General features: G+C 37.1%; 2 protein-coding genes across 4 annotated transcripts; one reads left to right on the plus strand and one right to left on the minus strand.

The window, feature by feature from the left end:
* The first annotated feature begins 694 nt into the window (after nt 1-694).
* On the plus strand, nt 695-15,914 carry LOC131307630 (uncharacterized). The gene is made up of 14 exons (XM_058334250.1): nt 695-1,141; nt 3,548-3,659; nt 9,265-9,377; nt 11,669-11,791; nt 12,019-12,251; nt 13,540-13,615; nt 14,182-14,268; nt 14,378-14,458; nt 14,571-14,603; nt 14,711-14,764; nt 14,977-15,018; nt 15,142-15,220; nt 15,312-15,382; nt 15,613-15,914. Exons 1-14 carry the CDS (start codon nt 977-979, stop codon nt 15,694-15,696), a joined length of 1,353 nt encoding a protein of 450 aa, XP_058190233.1. The 5' UTR covers nt 695-976; the 3' UTR covers nt 15,697-15,914.
* Nucleotides 15,915-16,528: 614 nt separating this feature from the next.
* LOC131307629 (uncharacterized) lies at nt 16,529-21,625 on the minus strand. 3 transcript variants are annotated; one of them, XR_009194183.1, is made up of 6 exons: nt 21,280-21,489; nt 20,000-20,251; nt 19,415-19,558; nt 18,275-19,012; nt 17,568-17,716; nt 17,219-17,357 (listed from the first exon to the last, which is right to left on the minus strand). XR_009194183.1 is itself a non-coding variant. In XM_058334247.1 (5 exons), the coding sequence occupies exons 1-5, from the start codon at nt 21,388-21,390 to the stop codon at nt 17,043-17,045; spliced, it is 1,566 nt and encodes a 521-aa protein (XP_058190230.1). In that variant the 5' UTR covers nt 21,391-21,625; the 3' UTR covers nt 16,529-17,042. The 3 variants fall into 3 exon arrangements, 2 of the variants coding, with proteins under 2 accessions (XP_058190230.1, XP_058190231.1); XM_058334247.1 differs by lacking the exon at nt 17,568-17,716 and having other exon boundaries at nt 16,529-17,363; nt 21,280-21,625; XM_058334248.1 differs by lacking the exon at nt 17,568-17,716 and having other exon boundaries at nt 16,529-17,357; nt 21,280-21,559.
* Nucleotides 21,626-22,335: the final 710 nt, after the last annotated feature.

Raw genomic sequence — 22,335 nt, forward strand, 5'->3', positions numbered from 1 at the left:
CCCCATGGTTTCCATCATCGCATGTGGGTCCTACAAGACTTTTTTTGTTACAATCTGAACCGTTCATCTTGTAGAACACGTAGAGTAGTATATCCATTAAAAAAATCAGTTTGATTGGATATCGATAGGTATATCAAAACTTGAATTTTGGTTTACAGAATGGAGGGTCATAGATTTTGAAGTTAAATTCTTTATGGTAGTCCATTTCCTAAACCGAAATTCAATTTTTAACGTACCTATTGATGTCCGACCGAGCTCATTTTTGGCGTGCATATACTATTATGTAGGCTCTACAAGATGAATGGTTCAGATTATAACAAAAAATGCTTAGTAGGACCCGTAACGGGTTGTGATGGAAAACCAAAGTTTTCACTTGTGGTGAAAAAAATTTTAACTCTTTTTTATAACAACACCTCTTCTTTTGTCTTCTTGTAACGTGAATTTATAAAATCAACATTTTATTTATATATTCTTTCATAATTGGATTCTTGAAAAGATAACATTGTAAATTCAAATTACAAAAAGATAAAAGGGTTGATGTGATTAAAAAAAGAGAAGCGTGAATATCAATACTCTTGCTCTTTTAGTTTTCATATTTTTATAAGAAGTAATTAGTTTTGCTTGGATCATCACGTACCACAAGTCCTGAAATCGTCTCTCTCTCTCGCCCACCCACGCACATCACATAGAGTGGCACGCGGCGCGCCCACACACTCAGTTAAAAGCAAAAGCAGATGATAACAGATATTTCGAGTACGTGTGAAGGTTGTACGAGTAATTTTGCAACGCAAGTTTCTAACTTCTGTAACCTGCGCACTTGCTTTGCCTTACCCCAGAGAGAGAGAGAGGACTGAGAGAGAAATCCACACACACAGAGAGCACTTGCTTTGCCTTACCCCAGAGAGAGAGAGAGGAGTGAGAGAGAAATCCACAGAGAGAGAGAGAGAGAGAGAGAGAAATCCACAGAGAGAGAGATATGGAAAAGGTAGGGGAATTGAGGCACCTGTTCGTGACGGTGTTCCTGTCGAGTTTTGCAGGGGTTGTGGTAATTCCGGGGATTACGGATGTGACCATGTCCGCACTTTGCCCGGGCGTCGATGAATGCTCCCTTGCCATCTACCTCTCCGGTTTCCAACAAGCGGTATGTATGTATGTATGTATGTATATACATTTATGGTTGTATATATCTTTAATTGTAACTATATATATATATATATATATATATATATATATTTTTAAATTATTAAGTATTCCTGCATATATACTTCATCTCTCTAGTGAACTGGTCAAAAAAATTATACATGGTCATACCTTTGCGTCTTTTTTTTCTTCTTGGATTCCTGCATTCAAAATAACAATATTACCCTCGCTCTTCAGTTCATCCTTTCACTTGCATGTTCTTCTCGATAAATTTTGTATTTTCATTTGGATTTTTGGATGTTGAACTTGTAAGGAATTTTCAAAATTAAAGAAAAGAAATTATAACCACTTTTACTTTTAAAACGTTATTTATTTTTTTGCGAGGTACGTACTTAATTTAGAAATTATGTTGAGTGTGTGGTTTGATCTCTTTCATCCCTAATTTTACTGATTTGCTAAATCTCGAGGAGTTACTTACATTTTCCTCTACGACCCCTCTTTTTCTCGCAACGTTTTGACATTATCTTTTTAAAATCATACTGTGCGTCTTTAATGGTGACATTTCAAAAGCAATGTAATTTACTTACATTTTCAATCCAACTCTTGTTTTACCTTTTTTTTAAAAGCATCTCCAACTAACCATTCTCTATTTCTCCTTTTGAGAGGACAACTACATTTTTTTCATAAAGAAATGAATATAGAGAATTTTACTATTCATAAAAACTCCAATCAGAAACCTCTATGTCTCTATCTCTATTTCAAGTAATCCGTATTTTTTCTCTAATCATTATTCACTTTCATTCCAAGTCTACTATTTTCTGTATTTTATACTATTAAAAAAAGTGAATACGGAGGATTATCTATTTACTTTTTCCACACTCTATATTTAGAGCTTCAAATTCCATGTTCTAAAATAGAGGAGGAAACAAATGATGTGTTAATGCAAAAAATTTACTCCAAACTAAAATTATTAAAAAGAAATGAATAAATATAGAATAGGTTGGCGATGCTCTTAACGACACTACATATAGTTAATAAAGTTTCATGTGATTGCATATTCTGCATGAAATGGTACACACATGTACAAACATTTAAAGCTTTATGAACCAGTGTTGTCACGTCACTTGTTTAACTAACATTTAAAGCTTTAGCAAATTAACTAGTAGAGTAATTGCCTATCATTTTCTCTAATTTTTTTTTTTTTTTGTTTCCATTTTCTTCCCCGTGGAACTCCAGTAATTAACGTCCATGGAAGTCAAGTTTTTGCCCATATAATTCAAACACTACAAAACAGGACAGCTTAACCTTGTTGGGTTGAGTACTACGACTGGCCACCGGAGTAGTATTATACACAAGGTTTGGATGAGTACACGTCCACGCATCTATATGCATGGAGTAAATATTTGACCCCTCCAGTTGGCGGGACTTGCACACCTAAACTTCAAACCTACCAAAATGGTGATTCAAGGCCATTCAATCAAATCTAGCTAGCTAGCTGATAACCTGAATGAATGAATTTGGATCCATATAGGAGTACATACCCCACCTTCCAAAACAAGCTAGCTAGCATACAGTTCAATTTAACCGTGTTGGAGGAGTCAATTGATGTTGTGGAATTAAACTGACTCAAATTATATGGGATTCGGGGTGTTGTAGTGCATCCCCGTGTAGTACACGTGTAGGGTGGCACACAGCTGTCGATTTCATCAATCAACGGTTCACATTAAAAAATAATTATGACCGGTAATAAATGATTCTTACTGGTCATAATTAAAAATCATATCTCAATCATTCATTGTCAAGATTGATGGCCCGTGTGCGCCCTACAGTGTGTCTTGCAGGACTTTGCATTACAGGATTTCTCAATCCAAGTATATGTGGTTGCGTAGGGACACTTGGACCTGTAATGCAATATGGGGGTATGGTTTGCACGCAATTCAAGTTGTCAATCCCTATGTACAATTTCTAGTCCAGATTCTAAACAATATCCTACGAGTAATACGTGTTGGATACTATTTACTATTTAAAATTTGGACTGTCAAAACATTTTTGGATGGCTTAAATAGTACACCACTGCACTACAGGGTCCCTGGTTCAGGTTGCATAGTGAACATCAATTTTACTAAGATGAATACTCCTCTATTTATTAGTGATACCGGCAAATCTAGATTTTGAGCCTACAAAACAAAATACTCATCGATGTGACTTAGCTCGAGTTTAGAAATGTGTCATTGCCCCATTCTTATCATTAAACCCCATATAACAGTACTATCTCTATATAATATGAATACTTGTCACACAAAAAAAAAAAATGAATACCTTTTTTTTAATTAACGAAAATCACTGATCTATCTGTTGATGATAATGATTAATGAAGGATGATTAATAATTTAATAAATGCGCGCAGATAACAGGAGTAGGAACGGTCCTGATGCTGCCGTTGATCGGAAGCCTGTCCGATGTGTATGGACGCAAAGCATTACTCACACTCCCCATGACCATCTCCATTATTCCACTGGGTATGTATTGTTATATTGCTCCATTTTGCTTTCTCTTTCTTTTCTTTTTTGCTTTGGAATATTCGTGAGTGCGACTTTAGACCTACTCCAATTAATAAAAAGTAAAATACGTATACCAAGTTGCAACATTCAACATACTTTCTTACCGACACAAAAAAAAGACCTGCAACATACTTTATCCGGACCTGGGGCTCTGCTCAAAATACTGTAAATACGAGAGCATCCTAAGCCAACAATTGTGATCTAAACTGCTCACTATATAGAGCTTGACGAGTAAAATAAATCCGAAAAAAATTAACTCGATCGGATATCGATAACTTAGTGAACGAATCATGTTTTTCGGCGGCTAGAAATATCTGAAAAAATAATACCAACTACTTTCAAATGTGGTTTGTTCACTTAGTTTCGGACAGTTATAACTGTCCAAAAATATGATTCATTCGCTTGGTTACCGATATTACAACAATTGAATTTGGAAATTGAATTCTACACCCCTTTTTTTGACATCTACATTCTTTTTTTTGTCTTCTAGGAAAAAAATTACATACACTTTCAACACTAAAATCCAAAAAAAGGAGTGTAGATGTCAAAAAAGGGAGTGTAGAATTTAATTTCTTTGAATTTTTACAATTTTGTTATACATGTCAGACTTTGTATAGTGAACAATTCGGCTCACATTTTTTACAATAATGCTATTCACATAATAATTCAAACACAACAATTCACATACATGTGAAGTCCACACATAGTAATATGTGTGGAGTCCGTATACATATGAGAGATTGTGTGAATTGTTGTGTGAGTATCTTTTTGCATTTTTTAGCTCGGGGCGTTGTCTGTTTTGTCGGCACAGATGACTTGATGTGCCTAACAGCAGGCCCTCCGTCCCACTGAATAGAACAAATATTGAAAATATTGAATTATAGAACAAATCGAGATCTATCAAACAAGATCCATATTGGATATAAAATTTATTACCACTTTAAAGATATAACTAGTTTTTTAATCCAGTTAGAATAAAACTGAGACAAGTAAATTGGGATAGAGAAAGTAATTTTTAATAAATTTTTTAGTCCGGCATGGATGACCTGTTATATTGCTGGTTATATTGCTCCATTTTGCTTTCTCTTTCTTTTCTTTTTTGCTTTGGAATATTCATGAGTGCGACTTTAGACCTACTCCAATTAATAAAAAGTAAAATACGTATACCAAGTTGCAACATTCAACATACTTTCTTACCGACGCAAAAAAAGACCTGCCACATACTTTATCCGGACCTGGGGCTCTGCTTAAAATACTGTAAATACGAGAGCATCCTAAGCCAAAAAATGTGATCTAAACCGCTCACTATATAGACCCTGACTAATAAAATAAATCCGAAAATAACTCGATCGGATATTGATAACTTAATGAACCAATCATGTTTTTCGGCAGCTAGAAATGTCTGAAAAATAATACCAACTATTTTCAAATGTGGTTTGTTCACTTAGTTTTCGAACAGTTATAACTGTCCGAAAATATGATTCATTCACTTGGTTACCGATATTCCAACTATTGAATTTTTACAATTTTGTTCTACACGTCAGACTTTGTATAGTGAACAATTCGGCTCACATTTTTTTCAACAATGTTATTCACATAATAATTCAAACACAACAATTCACATACATGTGAAGTCCACACATAGTAGCATGTGTGGAGTCCGTATATATATGAGAGATTGTGTGAATTATTGTGTGAGTATCCTTTTTGCATTTTTTAGCTCGGGGCGCTGTCTGTTTTGTCGGCATAGATGACTTGATGTGCCTAACAGCAGGCCCTCCGTCCCCCTGTAATTTTCAACAAGTCTAGGTATACTATACTAAAGCACTACATCATCTACTACTCCCCCCGTCCCATAATATTTGTCCGGTCCGCAAAACGGAGACATAAAAATAATACTATTTTTGTAAGAAAAGTTGAAAAAAAATTCAACAATTTACTAGATCTCGACGAGTTCTTTTAACTTATGAAAAAAATTTAAATTTTTTCTCGAAAGAAATGCATTATTTTGTAGTCCTCGTTTCGCGGACCGGACAAATATTACGGGACGGAGGGAGTACATTTTTTATGGGGTTCATTTTGGGTCTCACAAAAAATACAAAAAAATATTTATAAATTTTAAAATAATATTTTAGGGGGCCTTGTAAAAATTCAACTCTAACGGATATATGTAAGTATTATTTCTAGGTTTGTAGGAGAGAAAATGCTCAACTGCGCAGTTTCGGACATACAAACCCAGAAATAAGGGCCTCATAAAACATTATTTTAAAATTTTTGGGTATTTTTTTGTATTTTTTTAAAATTCTGAATGGACTCCACAAAAAATATAATGAATGGTGTAGTAGTTTGGCGCAGTGTATGTAACATCTCTCCTGTATTTTATAGGAAGGAGGAGTACCACTGTTTCCTCTTTTAAGCCAGCCGTTACATCACAGTAGAACTCTATCATGGATGAGTGGCCGCCCATTCTCATTGTAGTTTTGATTTCATAAAAAGCACTACCTATAAAAAGCATCATTAACTGGTTAAAAAGCACCACCAACCAACCGGGATAGTCCAAATGGGTCGGTTTTGTTGGGTGGATTTGCTCTTCGTACAATTGATCATGTTTCGATTCTTGGAGCCAGTCTCCAAAAAAATACTCCATCCGTCTTAATTTCCTTGTCATTTTTTTGGAGTTTATGAAAACATTGAATTATAGAACAAATCGAGATCTATCAAACAAGATCCATATTGGATATAAACTTCATTACCACTTTAAAAATATAACTAATTTTTTAATCCAGTTAGAATAGAACTGAGATAAGTAAATTGAGATAGAGGAAGTAATTTCTAATAAATTCTTTAGTCTGGCGTGGATGACCTGTTTTTGACCCAGACATCTTTGATTGGTGATTTTTTTTTACCTTACCGGACTAGTAAGGAGATTAGTTTAGGTGCATGTAAAATGACCCAGACATCTTTGATTGGCGATATTTTTTTTCTTAAGTGTCATATTATAAACGCTAACAAAACTAGATTGTGATCATTTAAAAAAACTAGGGAGTACATTCGTCTTGTAACCAATCGTCTTGTAAGAGCATCTCTAACATATCTCCATAACTCACTTGTGGATAATTAACCTAGCTCATTTAAGGTCTACAAAATGAAAGCCTATTAATCTTCATATTTCCTATGGAGACTATCCCACCGAATGAAGACCCACTATATTTCTCCTTACTTGATTTCAAAATCAGCATTTTACTCATTTTAATTAACTTTATGAAATCAAATTGTAATGTCAACTATCAATTTTCTTTTCTTATTAAATTTCTGTAAAAAAAACACATATAACTCTAATGTTATAGACCTTATTCTTATAAATTAAATTGGTTCCATCGAGAATAGATCGACTATACCTTTATATCAGTTTAAGATCTGATTAATATTTATAATTGACACTGAGAAGTAAAGAATCCAAGAGAAATCATGGTTTTTCAAAATTCTTGTGTGAATAGTGAAACTCTCTAAATTCGCTTGAATGAACTTAAATGGTTTTTCAAAATTCATGCATGCTAGTTATATCATATCCTTACATCATGCTAGTTATATCATATCCTTACATCATATATTCGAGATTTTGTACAAGAAATGTATTGACAGAGGGTTTTTTTATTTTAGGAAGAGCAAGAAATGCATTAATAATACTCTAATAAGAAAATAGTACAATTGTTCTGTCGCCGTTACATTAATTAAGACATGCCAGCGACGAGCGAATACTAAACTAAGGCCTAAGGAACAGAACACAGAGTATTGATCTACAAAACACAAAATACACATCACCCTATGTAATCACCAGAAAATAAAGACCGTCAAGCGGCCTAGAGACGCCGACGACGAGTGAACATAGTGTATTGACAGACGTTGGTTCTTGGTCAAGTCGGGTTGGTTTGGATTTTGGATTACTTCATTGGTGAACAGAGATTCAGAGAATTGACTCATCACCGAACGGATCCGGCTAGGTGAAAAAAAAAAATGCAACGAGCCGTATTAGTTTGGTTTCACAGGGTATTAAACATGTCAAGAGACTGGGGTCAACCAACGTTTTGAGCGACTCTCTAACTGCATCTTTTTGACATCAAAAATTCTTAAATCGCGAACAAACACACAAATACTTGCACAAGCATATTTACATGTTTTTTGGTTCCGTACACACTTCTATGTGTGGAGCTCACATAAAATTTAATTGTGTCGGTGCAAATGTTTGTATTTTATAGGATTACTCTTCGGAGTTTTGACGTTAGGTGCGATGAAATTACAATTTTAACTTTGGGACGACTAACCAATTGGGGCTAGCTTAGTTAGCCAGGACTCTTACATCTCACTAGAAGGTTAGGAGTTCGAGTCTCTTCACCTGCGTGTTGGTGTTCTTCTCTTAGAGGGCATTTCCTTTTCCTTTTTTTTTTTTTTTGTTTATCTATCCTATAATAGGCTTATTTCTTGTATTAATTGAGTTGTTGGTCTTTTAGCAGAAACAACTTAACTATGAAAAAAATATAGCGGAAACACCCTAAGTATGAGTTGTGATACAATGGAATTTATGATTTCATTATTGATGTTTTGGGAGACAAAGTGAGATGTGACTGATCGGTGTAAATGTTCAAAATCGCCACACCTAGTGTGGTTGGTTTGTTAGTCTCCCTCCTAAGAAAGCGTTCTTGTATTTGAGTCTTTATGGAAGCGGTGCTCGACTTCCGTTTGTAACGACTAACAATTAACCCCTAACATCCTACCGTCTGGGGGAATGTTAAAGATCATCTAATAACCTCTCGTCGACATGGGTGACTATAGTTTCCTACGACACTATATTGATTGTGATGTTATCTGTACGGGTAATTAGTTTCTGATAAATTTTCCACAGAGATTTTTTTTTTCAAGTTATATTAGAAAAAAATTGCGGAATACAATGAGTTTATGGCCATTATTGATCATCTACGCCTTAGAGCAAGTTTACCGGTTATTTGCTAAAAAACCTCTTGAACAGTGCACATTTTTTCATTTTACCTACTCACATTTCTTTCAACTCTACACCAATACAATCTATTTTACCTATTTTTTATTAAAATACTAATTTTCTTTTTCATGTGTGTACGCAAGGAGGGAAGGATGGGATAGGGAGAAGAGGAGAGAGAAAGGAAAAACTAATACAATAATGGGTACATAATGAACAGTTCTTAGGTATATTTAGCTAACCTTTTTCACAAAGGGATTATAGCACCCTCTTTACCTAAGCTGGTATAGTGCCCATTTTGAGGTTTTGCTTAGGTAAAATACCCAAAATGCTCTTTTAACTAGACTGATAAACTTGCTCTTACTACCCATCAGCCTTCTAGCTAGTAGGGTAGCTATTAGAAAGGTAAGGTGGTTTAACCAACTAGGCAGGCTCTGAAATTTAATGTCATAAAAAGTTACTGTATTAATAAAATGATGGTAAGAATTATATTGTTTAATTTTTTTTTTTCCCAATCGATAGTAAGAATTACAGTATATTGTTAACTAGTAGATTTTATGTGGTGCATTGCAGTAATATTGGCTTACAGCAGGACAACAAACTTCTTCTACGCTTATTACGTGTCCAAGACTCTAACAGCTGTTATAAGCGAAGGAAGTGTTCTATGCCTCTCCCTTGCTTATGTGGTAATCAATTTCAAGCTTTTCATCCTTGCTTTACTTCTTTGTTTTTTACAACATATGAGGTATCCCCACCCAAACGGGATGAGACAAATTATTCTTGCTTAATTCCACTTGGATAATTGTATGTAAAGCTAGCTTTGAATTACTTGAGTTCGATTCATGTTTGACTCACAAAGGGTAGTTTAAAATCGACTTTATGAGTGAAAACCACATCTGAATTCATTTGAAATTTGTTAATTTTTCTGATAGACTCAAATTCAGTTTGATTTGGATATAGAGTATGAATAAATCAATCTAGGCTTGTGATTACCTTGATCACAAATCATTTGATATTAACTTGGACTTGGGTGCTAAACAAACCAAGTTTGTTAAATTTTGAAATCACGATTAAACAACTCACTAATCAACTTATTTACAATTCTAGATGAACAATCATGTTGATTAGGGGAAAAAGACCTGGACCAGGGGAAGTTGAACCAAAGCTCTACGACTACAATACACAAACTTGCACACATAGTTACCCCAAACACTACTAAACGTCTTTGTGATCCCTATGAGCGTTTGTGCAAGTATGAGTAGTTTTATCAAAATTCAAACGGGCCTTGAGTTCAGACTTTGTTCTTATAGGACCATTTCGGATTTGCACAAGGAGACCAACAAGGAAATTATTAGGTTCGACGGGCCTCGCATTCTAGTCAGGAAATCAAGGCCTATTTCCTGACCTTACCATTCTTTCCCCAGGCCTACACTATTAGAGGGCCTAACTTATTATTTATTACCCCCAATTTTGGCCAAAATTTGAGTAGTGGACCAGAGGCAAGCTATTGGGCCTTAAGCTGATTCCGGTATACTTCATTGGGCTATTCAAGTCTATTGGGCCATTTGACCAAACCAAAATAAGAATCCTTGGGTTACATTAATATTTCAGATTGGGCTTAATTAATGCTCAAAATTTCATTATCACACAGCGAGTTCAAACTCAAAGAAATCCTTGTCAACGGGCCAGAGGTTTCTCTGTTTTGAGAGAAGGCCAGATTCACATTCCGTGGACAAATCCATGGCTAAGTTTGTGAGGCCCGAGGGAAAAGTCCAAAGCACGATAGGCCCAAAAGTAGGTCCAAATCAATCAAAGGCCCAAACATGAACCTAAGTAAAAGGAAAAGGGGCTCAAGTAAGTACGGTGGAATGAAGAACATGGGATAAAAGCCTGGCTATCATCCTTCCACACGAAGACAAGCCCTAGAAGGACAGGTGGCCGCCATGCAAGTCTCCAAAGTAGCTCCTTCAGGCCAGAAGCAGCTTGGTCAGGTTTGAAGCAACTCAATATTGAGCTAGCCGAAAAGAATGGACCAAGTACCAAGAAATTCCTTTTGTTCAAAATCTTCATGAGTAAGGAACCTACTTTGAAATTAACTAGGGTCCACAAGAAGGGATTAAAAGCTAGCAAAAATAGCTTTTCCCCTTGGTTTTAGCCAAAATATTTCGGCCTTTAATCTTGGTGGGTCCAAGGAGTGAGCCTTGGTAACGTTGTAAGTTGAGGAAACAGCTCCAAGGGCAGCTTAGAATCCCTTTTTCAGCAAGACATCATGCATGCAAGCAGTTCAAAGGCCTAAGAATTATGCAGCCGATTTTCTTGGAGTAAAGAGCAAGAATAGAAAGACACGTGCCAGTCATGCACGGGGCATACTCAAGCAGCTCAAACCTAGGGTTTTTTGCCTATAAATACCAAAATGGGCAACCTTAGGAAGGATCCATGACCAAACAAGCCTAGCGCTTATGCAATTTATCTCTCAATTGTCTTTTAAATTGTCTTTACTTTCCCGTCCAGTCTAGCACGGGCTAGTCTAGCATGGCCTAGATTTTAGTTCATGTCTTTGTATCAATCCACTTTGTTAAACTGTTAGCGAAGTTTTCCTTTTACCGTTGTCCTTTTGTTTTTCATTTTAGGTCCTTTTTTCATTAGAAGGCAACGTTTACCCTTTGGGTTGTACACAAACATTCTACGTACAAAGTCAAATTTGAGGCCAGCAAGCCTTGAATATTAATTTGGACTGTAATCCGGTCCACACGCTCGCGTTTAATTTTCACTTTTTGGAGAAAACACTATATTTATTATTAGGCCCACATTAATATGGGTCTTCATTGGTTAAAAATATCGCCAACAGTTAACTGTTTAGAGTAATTCGCAATTCTTCCCGCCCAAATACTATAGAGTAGTACAGCATAAGCGTTCAGCCAAAAATGTTAGATTTTTCTGATGTTAACCGATTCTCTGATTTACAACTTCTTCTCAGGCAGATAATGTTTTAGAGAGATCCCGAGCTTCAGCGTTTGGGCTTGTTTCGGGAGCGTTTTACGCCGGATTCGTCGGGGGCACCTTCGCCGCTCGCTTCCTCTCCACTTCTCAGACATTTCAGGTTTGACCAATGCTACGAACACAACTTTGAAGTTGAAACAAAATTTCAGACAAAACTCTGTTCAGCCACGTACATCGAACGACTCGGAGTTGTGTCTGGAGTAATGTTCCTGGACTTTTTGTTCCGGTTTTCCAATTAAATTCTGAGTCTTTTTGAAAAAGAAGACTTACGTTGAACTGTTTGATCACGGGATTTTAATGTTCTTATTATGTTCTTCGTTAATTCAGGTTGCTGCAATTGTATCCATGATTGCAGTCGTCTATATGAGAATTTTCCTAAAGGATGATTGTACTATTAGGAGAAATACCAGTGATTCTTTGAAGCATCCGATATTGACGACTGAAGAAGAAGAAGAAGAAGCTACTCCGTCCGAGGGTGAATTATTATCATCGAGTAAGGAGGTTGAGGTCTTCAAGAAAATCCCATCACCGAACGATCTTGTGTGTTTGCTTAAGACTAGGTGAGAGGAAAAATTTGTTTCATTACGTTGCGTTTGGTTCACAATTTTGAAATGAAAATTTTGAGTTAAAATGTAAAAACATTTGATTGAATGAGTTATTTTTGAGATGAGTGGGTCCCTATATATCTGAGAGTAAGCAAAAGGAAAAAAAATAAAATTTCGTGATAAAGCCTATGGGTCTGGCAGGTGGGACAAAAAATTTTGTCCCAAATTCTGACACATCTCTCTCTCTCTTCAAAAAAAAGGCCAGCCTTTACTTGTTAATTATTAAAAAAGCCAGGGAAATCAAGGAGGTGGAGGAGGGTGGGAGTTGTGGGGGCCATTTTTACTGTATCACACAGGGTTGTAGTCTGACTTTGAAGTCAAAATGCTGGTCTTTGTCAGAACTTGTTGGTTCCCAAATTTTTTTGCATTCAAAACTACTTTGTGAAATAAAAGTTCAAAATGCCCAACCGAACTTGTTGGTTATTTCAGTGGTAAAACTTTTTTAGACCAGCCACTTTGTGCATGTACGGCCAAAGTTTTTTTTTTTTTTTTTATCAGCAAAGAAAGGTTTCTGTATTATTAATAAAAATGATACAAAACACTTTTTAATCAGTAAAAAAATGTACGACCAAAGGTTAGGTCTTGTCTTTGGTCCATCCCCCCATCGATTGGAGATTATGTGGGTACTGTTATTATTGTTGTTGCAATTTTCTTCTTGTTGCAATTTTCTTTCTCCATGCTTATTGATTGGAACACTTTGTTGTGTGATAAACCTAACCAAGTCTACTAGTTATATGTATCGGTAAATAGTGAAAAGGAGGGGGGAATTGGCTTGTTTGGGTGTCGAAGCTGGATTGATGGTTGTGGGTTTAAGATTAGGCAAAGAGCTAATTCAATTTAGGAAACTGATTTCATTTGATCGTTGGCTTGGAGACCAAGAGAAAATATGAAGAACCCAAAGTCGTATACCAGTTTTGGGGACTCCATCGTTTTCTATACAGACTGTCCCTTCAAAAAAAATCTTGAAATTGTCTTTGCATTACATGTTAATTTTCCTGTTAGATGACTTGCTACCGAGCCTTGGGTTCTGTTTAACTTAGAGTCTAATGTCTTTGAGATTAATTTGGGGTGCACACCTTCCAATTTGGTTATATACAAGGCATAATACCTTCTCTTTTACAATGTGTGGATTGTGGTAGTTCTCGACTACCTTCTTTCTCTCTTTTGAAAATTTAATTCTGTTTCACAATCTTCTCTTCCTTCTTTATATGTTTTGACAAGATTTTGTGATCTCATCGTGCAGCAAGACAATTTCACAGGCAGCGGTTGTTGCATTTTTCAATAGTCTGGCAGAGGGTGGCCTTCAAGCATCGGCACTGGTACTTTTCCTCATTTAGAATGCGATTCTTTTAATCAACTTGGTCCAGAGTCTATTATCCTGTTTCCCACGGTTTCCCAACAACTGCAAGCCAAATAAAGGGATCATACGCGTATATCAGTGATTTTACAGTTTGAGCCAGATAGTAAAATTAGAAACCAAAGACTTCTACAAAAGGATAGGCTTTAATAGTGATTAGGGACTGAAAGAGCCTACAGGTCGAGCAAATATTAGAAGAGCTTTAAAAGGCCTAGGTACCAAAAGAGCCTCTGGTCAACATACTTTGATAGCTCCCTTGGACAATGATAGATGACTAGCAAGTAGCAAGACACAACAACATATCACACTCGCTAATCATAATGGCTAGAGAGAGATTGCGATTATTGTTCGAATTAAAGGAGTCAAATCGACATCAGATCAAGGACAATTAAAAGAAGCCAAAGTAAAGAGTGCTGCTTCTATAAGCATTTCCTTATACAACCCATAAAAATTAGCTGCATATCGCCTTATTTGATATTGCACTAGCATCTGAAAACTGCTGATGAAGTCTAACTTGCGTTGATGCAGTATTTCTTCAAGGCCCGGTTTCACTTCACCAAAAATCAGTATGCTGATGTAATGCTAATTATGGGAATTGCGGGGACTATATCACAGGCATGTCTTTCATGAGTTTGCACAGCTAATTTCTTTTTCTTATGCTACAGTCCGTTTTGTAACTATCCATCCACCTGTATCTTTACACTTGAATATTGGAGTCCTGCAGATGATTTTCATGCCCTTGTTGGCTCCTGTTGTAGGAGAGGAGAAGTTGCTTTCTGTGGCGCTCTTTGGGGGATTTTTATGTGTAAGCGCTTCATATCCCTTTGTTACGTGCTTCTATGATCATCTGTGAGAGGGTTAGAGAGATTTTAGAAATTGTGAACCTGATGGTGATCTTTTACTCTGGTGTTATGCAGATGCTAATGAACAGTATAGCATGGTCAATTTGGGTAAGCCCTTTTCTACTACATTGGCAAGCTTCTTACAGACTTTTACTCAGTTTAATCTTGTCCTTGTTTAATTCTCAACCTTTACCATTGCTGTACGAATCCTGCAGGTTCCTTATGTCGTTGCTGCGTTCGGTATTTTCACTTCCTTCGCATCCCCTTGTGTAAGTCCTTACATAAATCAGTGAGTTCAGTTTTGCCCTTGGTGTTGTCTTTCTGTATAACAGGGTATGCCATCTTGAAATTTTTTATCCTTGATTTCTATAATACATCTGATGCACGAAAAGGACCAAGTTATGCAATAATCTGTTTTTTTTAGCAGATTATGCAATACTCTGTTACGTACTAATAATCTCAATGTTTCTCACTTGTGCAGCTTCGCAGTATCGTATCAAAACAAGTTGGGCCAAATGAGCAGGTATTCTTTTCTAAAAAGAAGGTTGTCGGATCTTTAAGGGGAAGTGAAAAATAATATCCCATCTTGCCTAGAACATATCCTTTTCCATGCTTCGTCTGATATGATTATCAAAACTTACATCAGGGGATTGCTCAAGGATGCATTTCCGGCATAAGTTCCTTTGCCAACATCATCTCTCCCTTCATATTTAGTCCTCTTACAGGTCTGTCAATAGATCATGACAATGTTATTTTCTAATACGTGTGAAAATTATTGAATTATTTCCCAAACTAATATGCATTCTCCCGTTTCAGATTTATTCCTATCCAAGAGAGCCCCCTTTTATTTCCCTGGTTTCAGTATTATGTGCAGTGGATTTGCAACGGTATGACTGTTTTTTTTTTTTTTTTTTTATCACCACGGTATGACTGTTTATTTTCCATAAAAGTGCAAGCTAAATCCTACAAGCAGAGTTCTTCGAGAAAGATTGTTTTCCACCACGTTAAGTTTTGCAAATAGTTTCAGTCTGTTGCGGCCGTTCCATCGGTCGTGATGGTTTACTTAGTTCTTTGTTCATGGAGTCGGCCTAAAAATCATGTCATTATTATTGTGCAGATGGTAGCCTTCATCCCAAGTTTATTGATAAGGGCTGTTCCTCCTTCGAGCAAAAAAGTCAGTTGCGACGATTGTGAGGCCTAGACGTGAGGATTTCTATGGTTTTACAGAAGGAAACCTCTTTATAACTGAATCACCAGGGAATATAAATTATAGAAACAACAAAGTAAGTGCGGAATTGTGATTGTGTAGATAGATGGACCGTTGAATGGTTTCTTGCCGTATTTCATGACTTTTTTCAGATGTGAAAGAACAATCAAATCAATACAAAAGTGAAGAATACTAAAAAAACATATTATTGATGTCCAAAGTTTACAAACTACGAACTACTGATACGCAAGTTATACTACTCGTAAGGCAATAAAAACTAATCCTGAAGCAGATTCATATTCTGTGTCACGGCCACTATGGTCCTATTATTTGTGGGGAAAACCTTTAGCCCCTTTGATTTAAATGCAAAATGGTTTCTTCATTTCCCTCCTTCCTAGGTATGACTGGCAGCCATCTGTTCGAGTCGTTCGACAAGCAGTTTTTAAAACTGAAATCCTTCTAATTTCTTCTGGGACTACTACTTATAACTTACTCTCGCGGCCTCGCCACTACATTGTAACCCCATTAATCTTTCCATCTGCCCTAAGATTTTGGCAGATATAAAAACCATCAACTGTTTGTTCATTCGCCATTTGCCAGTTATTTATGAAATAACTGTATTTGTATTTGAGAAATTCATCTGTCTCGTATATCAGCAGGGACTTAATTTGTGGTGTAAAGTGTGAACAATAACCTACATATTAACATCGGAACAATCTCATAAACAGCATACAGAAATCCAAGGTGTTCCCCTCTCGAAACACTAGGTGTAATTGAAAAGTTTTCCCGCAAAAATGTTTGTCCTAGCAGTTTGTAAAAGTGTACCTTTCTTGCAAAACTTTCCATAAACCAAACACATTTTATATTTTATTTCCTCCTTTAGTTCATATTCCTGCACAATATCTCTTCAAAAAATGAAGCCAGAAACAAATACTCTTTGAAAGCTAGCTATGAACAAATAGAAGATTTACTGGAGAAAAAATTGAACCAAAAAACTTTAAATAGTGTAACCTATATTGCTAAATTCTGTACAAGTCCCGTAAAACAGAGACTTTTGTGCAGGATCAATAAATTAAAGCAGGTCTTCAGCACTGGAGGTATCACTGCCTTCATCTGAGGAACCATCACTTACATGCCATGACAGGCTCAGCAATCCCTCTTTGTGGAGCAGAGTTCTCTCCGTTGCTCTCTGGATTTGTACACCACCTTTGCAGTGAAACAACTGTAAAATCAAGTCCTGGGTTGAAACATGTGGTCGGAAACAGAAAGTACAAATCATTAGTGTAAGCATCACCATCAGCATAACACTATCCCCATCATCGTCACCATCGTCATTACTATCAGCCATTATTGCAATTGTCACCACCCTTACCACAAGCTTCATCATCGTTGTTGTCATCATAGGAATCATCAGTACCATCACAACTGAAACCATCAGAATGTTCACCAAAACCATCACCAGCATCGGAATCATCGTCATCGTCATCGTCGCTAACACCATATTCATTGTCATCGTTGCCATCATCATCGTCATCACTTGCACCATTACCATCCCCATCATCATAATCATACTCAAACTCAGACTCAGACTCAGACTCGTCATCATCTTCCTCGTCGATTTCAGATATGGTGAAGAAACTTAATCGATTAGGTCTCTGAACCTCGTCAAAAAGAAAAGTATAGAAATTAGAACTTCTCCAGTCCTTGTGGATTCGTTTTGGATTTTCTAGGTTTGGATCTTTGAAGGTTAGGATAGACCCAAAGAGAAGGCAACCTACGTCTACAACCATCGGTCACAACACAACAATATCAGTACCCATGCAATCCCCAATCGATGGGGTATCGAGGGAGGAGTGGAGACATACCTAAACTTTGGTAATATAAGTTCAAAGTGGCTGCTCTTAGAAAAATCTACCGCTGAAATAGTGCCCACCCATATCTCCCAAAATAGAGGAACTCAAGGGACATTATGCCCCCAGATCCAAGCCGGAGGGCATAACCTACAACCATAGCGCTAAAAGAAATCCACACAATGATGAAAACTACAGGAAAATATATGACGTTGAGAACTCAGTGAGACAATAACCAAAATAATTGAGTAACCGAGATGAGACTAGAGACACACAAGACAACTGTAATGAGAACCGCGAATGCCTAAACATAGCAGAATAAGTGCTAAAAGAATAGGACAACTGACATTGCACAGGAGATCATGAAGTACAACACGGTTGTTCAGGCACCAGAAAGAATGTTTCCCAACACCCAGAACTGGAAGGTCTTTAAGTTTCTTAGAACACAATGTAGAAAGCTTGACTGAAATGGCTAATGTAAACAACACCACCATGCAATAATCCAACAACTAACAAACTGGTTCAGTTTCAAGAGTCAGAATCTCAGCACACCAGGACAAGATGGTAAGCATAGGTCGTGTTTTCCAACTTCCGAAGCTAATTTCACCTTACTTCACAAATACATGATACATATAAAAATGATAAACCTCAGGCCAGAACTTGAGACAGCACCAAATATTTGATTTATTTCAAACATTTAAACTACTAATAGCCAAGCATACCTTTTCAATGTTTGTAGGCAGAGACATTCTCTCAAGGGCTTTCGGAGTCCATACTTTTATGCTGTCTTCTATTCCACTGCTGACAAGAACAGTGGAATGAGGATGAGACTCAATGCAGTTCACCACATGTTCATCTGCTTCCATAACACGAATGAGCTCCCCGCCCTTCTTCTTCCAAATGAAAATCCGGCCACAGTCTGACCCACTCACAACATACTCACATTTAGGCCCAAAGAAGTTTACACCCTTCACTGTTTCAAAGTTCTTATGGCCCTTGTAGACTTGAGGACCAACTTTAACATCCACATCTGAAGGAGGTGATGCTGACTTCTGCTCTGGTCCCATTTCACCTGCATCACCGCCCAAAGACAGAGGAGAAGCTGGAGGTGGATTGGGTCCCAATCCCATCTCTCTTGTAAAGAGATAAATAAATTCATCACTATAGGAGACAAGTAGCTCACTAAGATCCGAGAAAGCCAAGCCTGTTATTGCCACTTGCTCGTGACCAATCAAATGTGGAGGGCAAAAGTAGTCAGTAGGCTGACCAAAATCAGTTGAACCATCCCTTTTATATTTACGTATATCATAAAGTCGAGTGTACTCATCTAACCCTGCAATACCTATCAGATTAGGATTCCTTGGATCTATTGCAATTGCATTTAGATCAATACTGAAACTGCTGTCAAGTAGGGACTGGCAAGTAAAAAGTTGTGTGGCAGCTCCAGTTCTCAGATCAAACTGTTAAAATAAACATCTATGTCAAAGTCAATCATAGAAAGAAGTTTGGACAAGCGGGGAAAGCAGAAATTTAAAAAGTATGAAAAACAAAAGGCATATTACAAACATCAATACATCTAGATTTTCTAACAGAAGAACAAACCAAAAATATAGAAAGTAAAATGAAATTTTCAGTGAAGTGAATTTAATCATACATGCTGAACTAATCCATCCTCTCTGCAGGTGTAAAAAATATGAGGGCTTCCAGGTTCAATGGCCAACTTATGAGCTCGACCCTCATGCTTCCCCAGTAGTTAACAAAAGGCATATTACAAACATCAATACATCTAGATTTTCTAACAGAAGAACAAACAAAATATAGAAAGTAAAATGAAATTTTCAGCGAAGTGAATTTAATCATACATGCTGAACTAATCCGTCCTCTCCGCAGGTGTAAAAAATATGAGGGCTTCCAGGTTCAATTGCCAACTTATGAGCTCGACCCTCATGCTTCCCCAGTAGTTTAGTGTCCACTTCCCCGCGTTCAAGAATTTGAGTGTGTCTTACCTACAATCGGACAATGCTTTGTTCAAAAACTTGCACTTATTAAGTCCTTAGTTCAAGAGATACAGCCTTCATAATAAAATCTAAAAGCACCACAAATAAGCGTGAAATCCCTTGGCAGGAAGGAACTCTTTCTTTTTTTTTAATCAGCAGGAAGGAACTCTTGAGCGAAGAATGCCTCCATAAGTGGCAGCATATATCTGATAATGACTATGTTCATCTTCCAAACGCATGATCTACAAATGTTCACTTGGGAGAAATAGCCTCCCCTGTTCTTTGATGCTTTGATTTTAGGACATTCAAAAATGTCAATCTGTGCACCTGGTAGTTTCAAATCACACTTCTCACCATGGAGAACTTCCATATAGATTCTATTACCAGGCACAACGCAGCTGTTAAACTAGTCCTGCTGTCCTTAACAAGGAGTTCAAGAAAGCAAATTACCTGCCCATCAGCAGCACAGGTAACAATGGTTCTGTCTTCCGTGTAAGGCATGATCTTCGCTTGGAAAACATTATCATAATGACCAGAATGAAATGAGAGCTTAACATGCCCAGTTTCCCACTCCCAGAATATGACTCTCCTGTCATCGGAGCCCGACACAAGAATATCACCATCTTCATTGAAGCTAACTGTGTTAACACAGCCTCTGTGTTTTTCCAGCTTTCTGAAGAGATCAAGTCGAAGCACAAGATCCTGTAACAGGAGAAAAAAAAAATCCCATTAAAGCTTTGTTGCATGCAAACACCTCCTAATATTGTTGAACATGTTAAATGTAAGTTTAACGCATTTAACGCAAAACCAATTGAAAATTCGTGGATAGATCACCCAAGTTCTTAGACTCGCTTGCACGTGTGACCCCTAACTTGCACGTAGAGAGGTAAATAAAGGATTCAGCTCATGGTATGACAATGAAACATAAAGTGCACTTATGGCACAAATAGAGGATATATGTTTCAGAAGTACCTGATAAAGCATCAAACTCAAAAACAATGGATAAGGGTAGATAGGCAGCTCATATGCGATTTTGCCCTTTGGAGGTGGTAACTTAACATGGGACAAGCTCCAACAAAAAGTAGCATAACTTAAGCCTTTCGGATTTACCTCACTTGCCACAAATGAAGACTGAAGAACAAAAGTGTACACCCAAATAGATCAAATTCCTAATGAAAATGAAAACATATAGACAACCCATGTACTTCAGTATAAATCACGTAACCACGTAACTGAAAAGCTATGGAAACTAAGCCTTCTCTAGGTACATGAACAAACAAAACATTTTGCACAAACTGCATATTAAACCACAAAATTTGCTGCTGAAATGCTATGGAAACAAAGTTGTACACACACACACACACAAGCAAATTAATATCTCCAGCAACAACAAGAAGCCACAGAAAAAACACAAAGTTTTTCGACCACGCGTAAGATGGGCGCAGGATCATGGGATTAAGCATAGTGCCAAGTTCTTGTTTTTGGTGTCATTGTGTCAAGGTAATATCAAAATAGCAAACCATCCAAAGTAAAGACTAGGGCACTTAAAATGAACAAGTTACTCAAGCTCGCCCGCCTCTTTTTGACTCGTTAAGAGTTGGTTCCAAATCGGGTTTGCGCATAAACTACTAAATTTGTCTCAATACAATGAGAATGATAAGTAACATTCAGGAAAAAGATAGTCCTATCAGGAAAGAGGTTATGAATAATAGTAAGAAAGAAGAAAGCACCTCCGAAGCGGCGAAGCGGTGGGCGAAGTTTCTTGTAGAGAGTTGGCCGACCTCACGCTGCCAAACATTCACAATCGCCGTGTCCAGCCTCGTCTTCGGCCTCTTTCTCATTTCCGATAGAAGCGCCGCGCGATTTCTACAATGACCAGCTTATGTGTGAGTATATATATATAATATATGTAGATTTCCCGAGAGAGAGAGAGAGAGAGAGAGAGGTTTCGGGCTGTCGCTCTCAAGGCTTGATCCTATAAGAAGAGACAAATCGGATTTGGTTAGGCTATGTTTGCGACTGAGATCCCCCGTCCGACTCCCCCTGTTCGATCAGTTTGTCTCACTCCTTTCGGCCATTAATCTCGCAAATTAACGGCTGATATGGACTGAGCATATTTTACTCCAAAACGATGTCGTTTTGAGAAAAAAGTGATCGGCTCATCTCAGCTGTTGATTTGCGAGACCAACAGCTAGAGGGGTAGGATAGGCGGGTCGGACAGGAGATCCGGGGAACGGAAAAGAAAAGAAAGGAAGAAAAAATAAAATGGGCAGAAAATGAGAGAAAAATGAGGAAAAAATTACTACTACTATTTATTACACCTAAATTTTTTATTTTCTTCTTTCTTTCACTTTCTCTTTCAACCAAACAATAAAATCTTCTTCTTTTATTTTCCTTAAGTTCCAAATGGAGTCTTTGGGATTTTTGCAGTCAATATCACATTGATGGGATCAAGCTGGTGGGGGAGTCAATTTGCTGATAGAGACGTGGCAAAATCGATTCACAATCCCAAGCGGTTTGAAAGGGGAAATTATGTGGTGGTGTTAAGGTACCGTTACCGCGTAGTGTTTCAAAACAACGGAGGAATAATTACTCTTTCGATTCAGTCATCTGACAGAGTAGAGAACTCCTAGTATTGGCCGTTTTGACACTTTTCACCAAATTTGTGGCACAATCTATTTTAGTTGTATTTTTCTTCTTAATTTTTATTAAATTTGAATAATTTTATGTCCCATCATCACAATGAGAAGAATTGAAAAAATATAACAGTATAGATTGATGTTAAA

This window comes from Rhododendron vialii, chromosome 11a (genome assembly GCF_030253575.1).
Source record: "Rhododendron vialii isolate Sample 1 chromosome 11a, ASM3025357v1".
Taxonomy (NCBI): domain Eukaryota; kingdom Viridiplantae; phylum Streptophyta; class Magnoliopsida; order Ericales; family Ericaceae; genus Rhododendron; species Rhododendron vialii.

Excerpts from the sequence above, each read along its gene's own strand:
- LOC131307630 (XM_058334250.1), top strand. The coding sequence starts at position 977 with ATGGAAAAGGTAGGGGAATTGAGGCACCTGTTCGTGACGGTGTTCCTG. Across the intron at positions 12,252-13,539 it reads GTGTGTTTGCTTAAGACTAG|CAAGACAATTTCACAGGCAG; the intron begins GTGAGAGGAAAA and ends CTCATCGTGCAG. Across the intron at positions 14,765-14,976 it reads CTTCCTTCGCATCCCCTTGT|CTTCGCAGTATCGTATCAAA; the intron begins GTAAGTCCTTAC and ends TCACTTGTGCAG.
- LOC131307629 (XM_058334247.1), bottom strand. The coding sequence starts at position 21,390 with ATGAGAAAGAGGCCGAAGACGAGGCTGGACACGGCGATTGTGAATGTT. Across the intron at positions 19,559-19,999 it reads CCTGTGCTGCTGATGGGCAG|GTAAGACACACTCAAATTCT; the intron begins GTAATTTGCTTT and ends GTCCGATTGTAG. Across the intron at positions 17,364-18,274 it reads TGCCTACAAACATTGAAAAG|GTTCAGAGACCTAATCGATT; the intron begins GTATGCTTGGCT and ends CTTTTTGACGAG.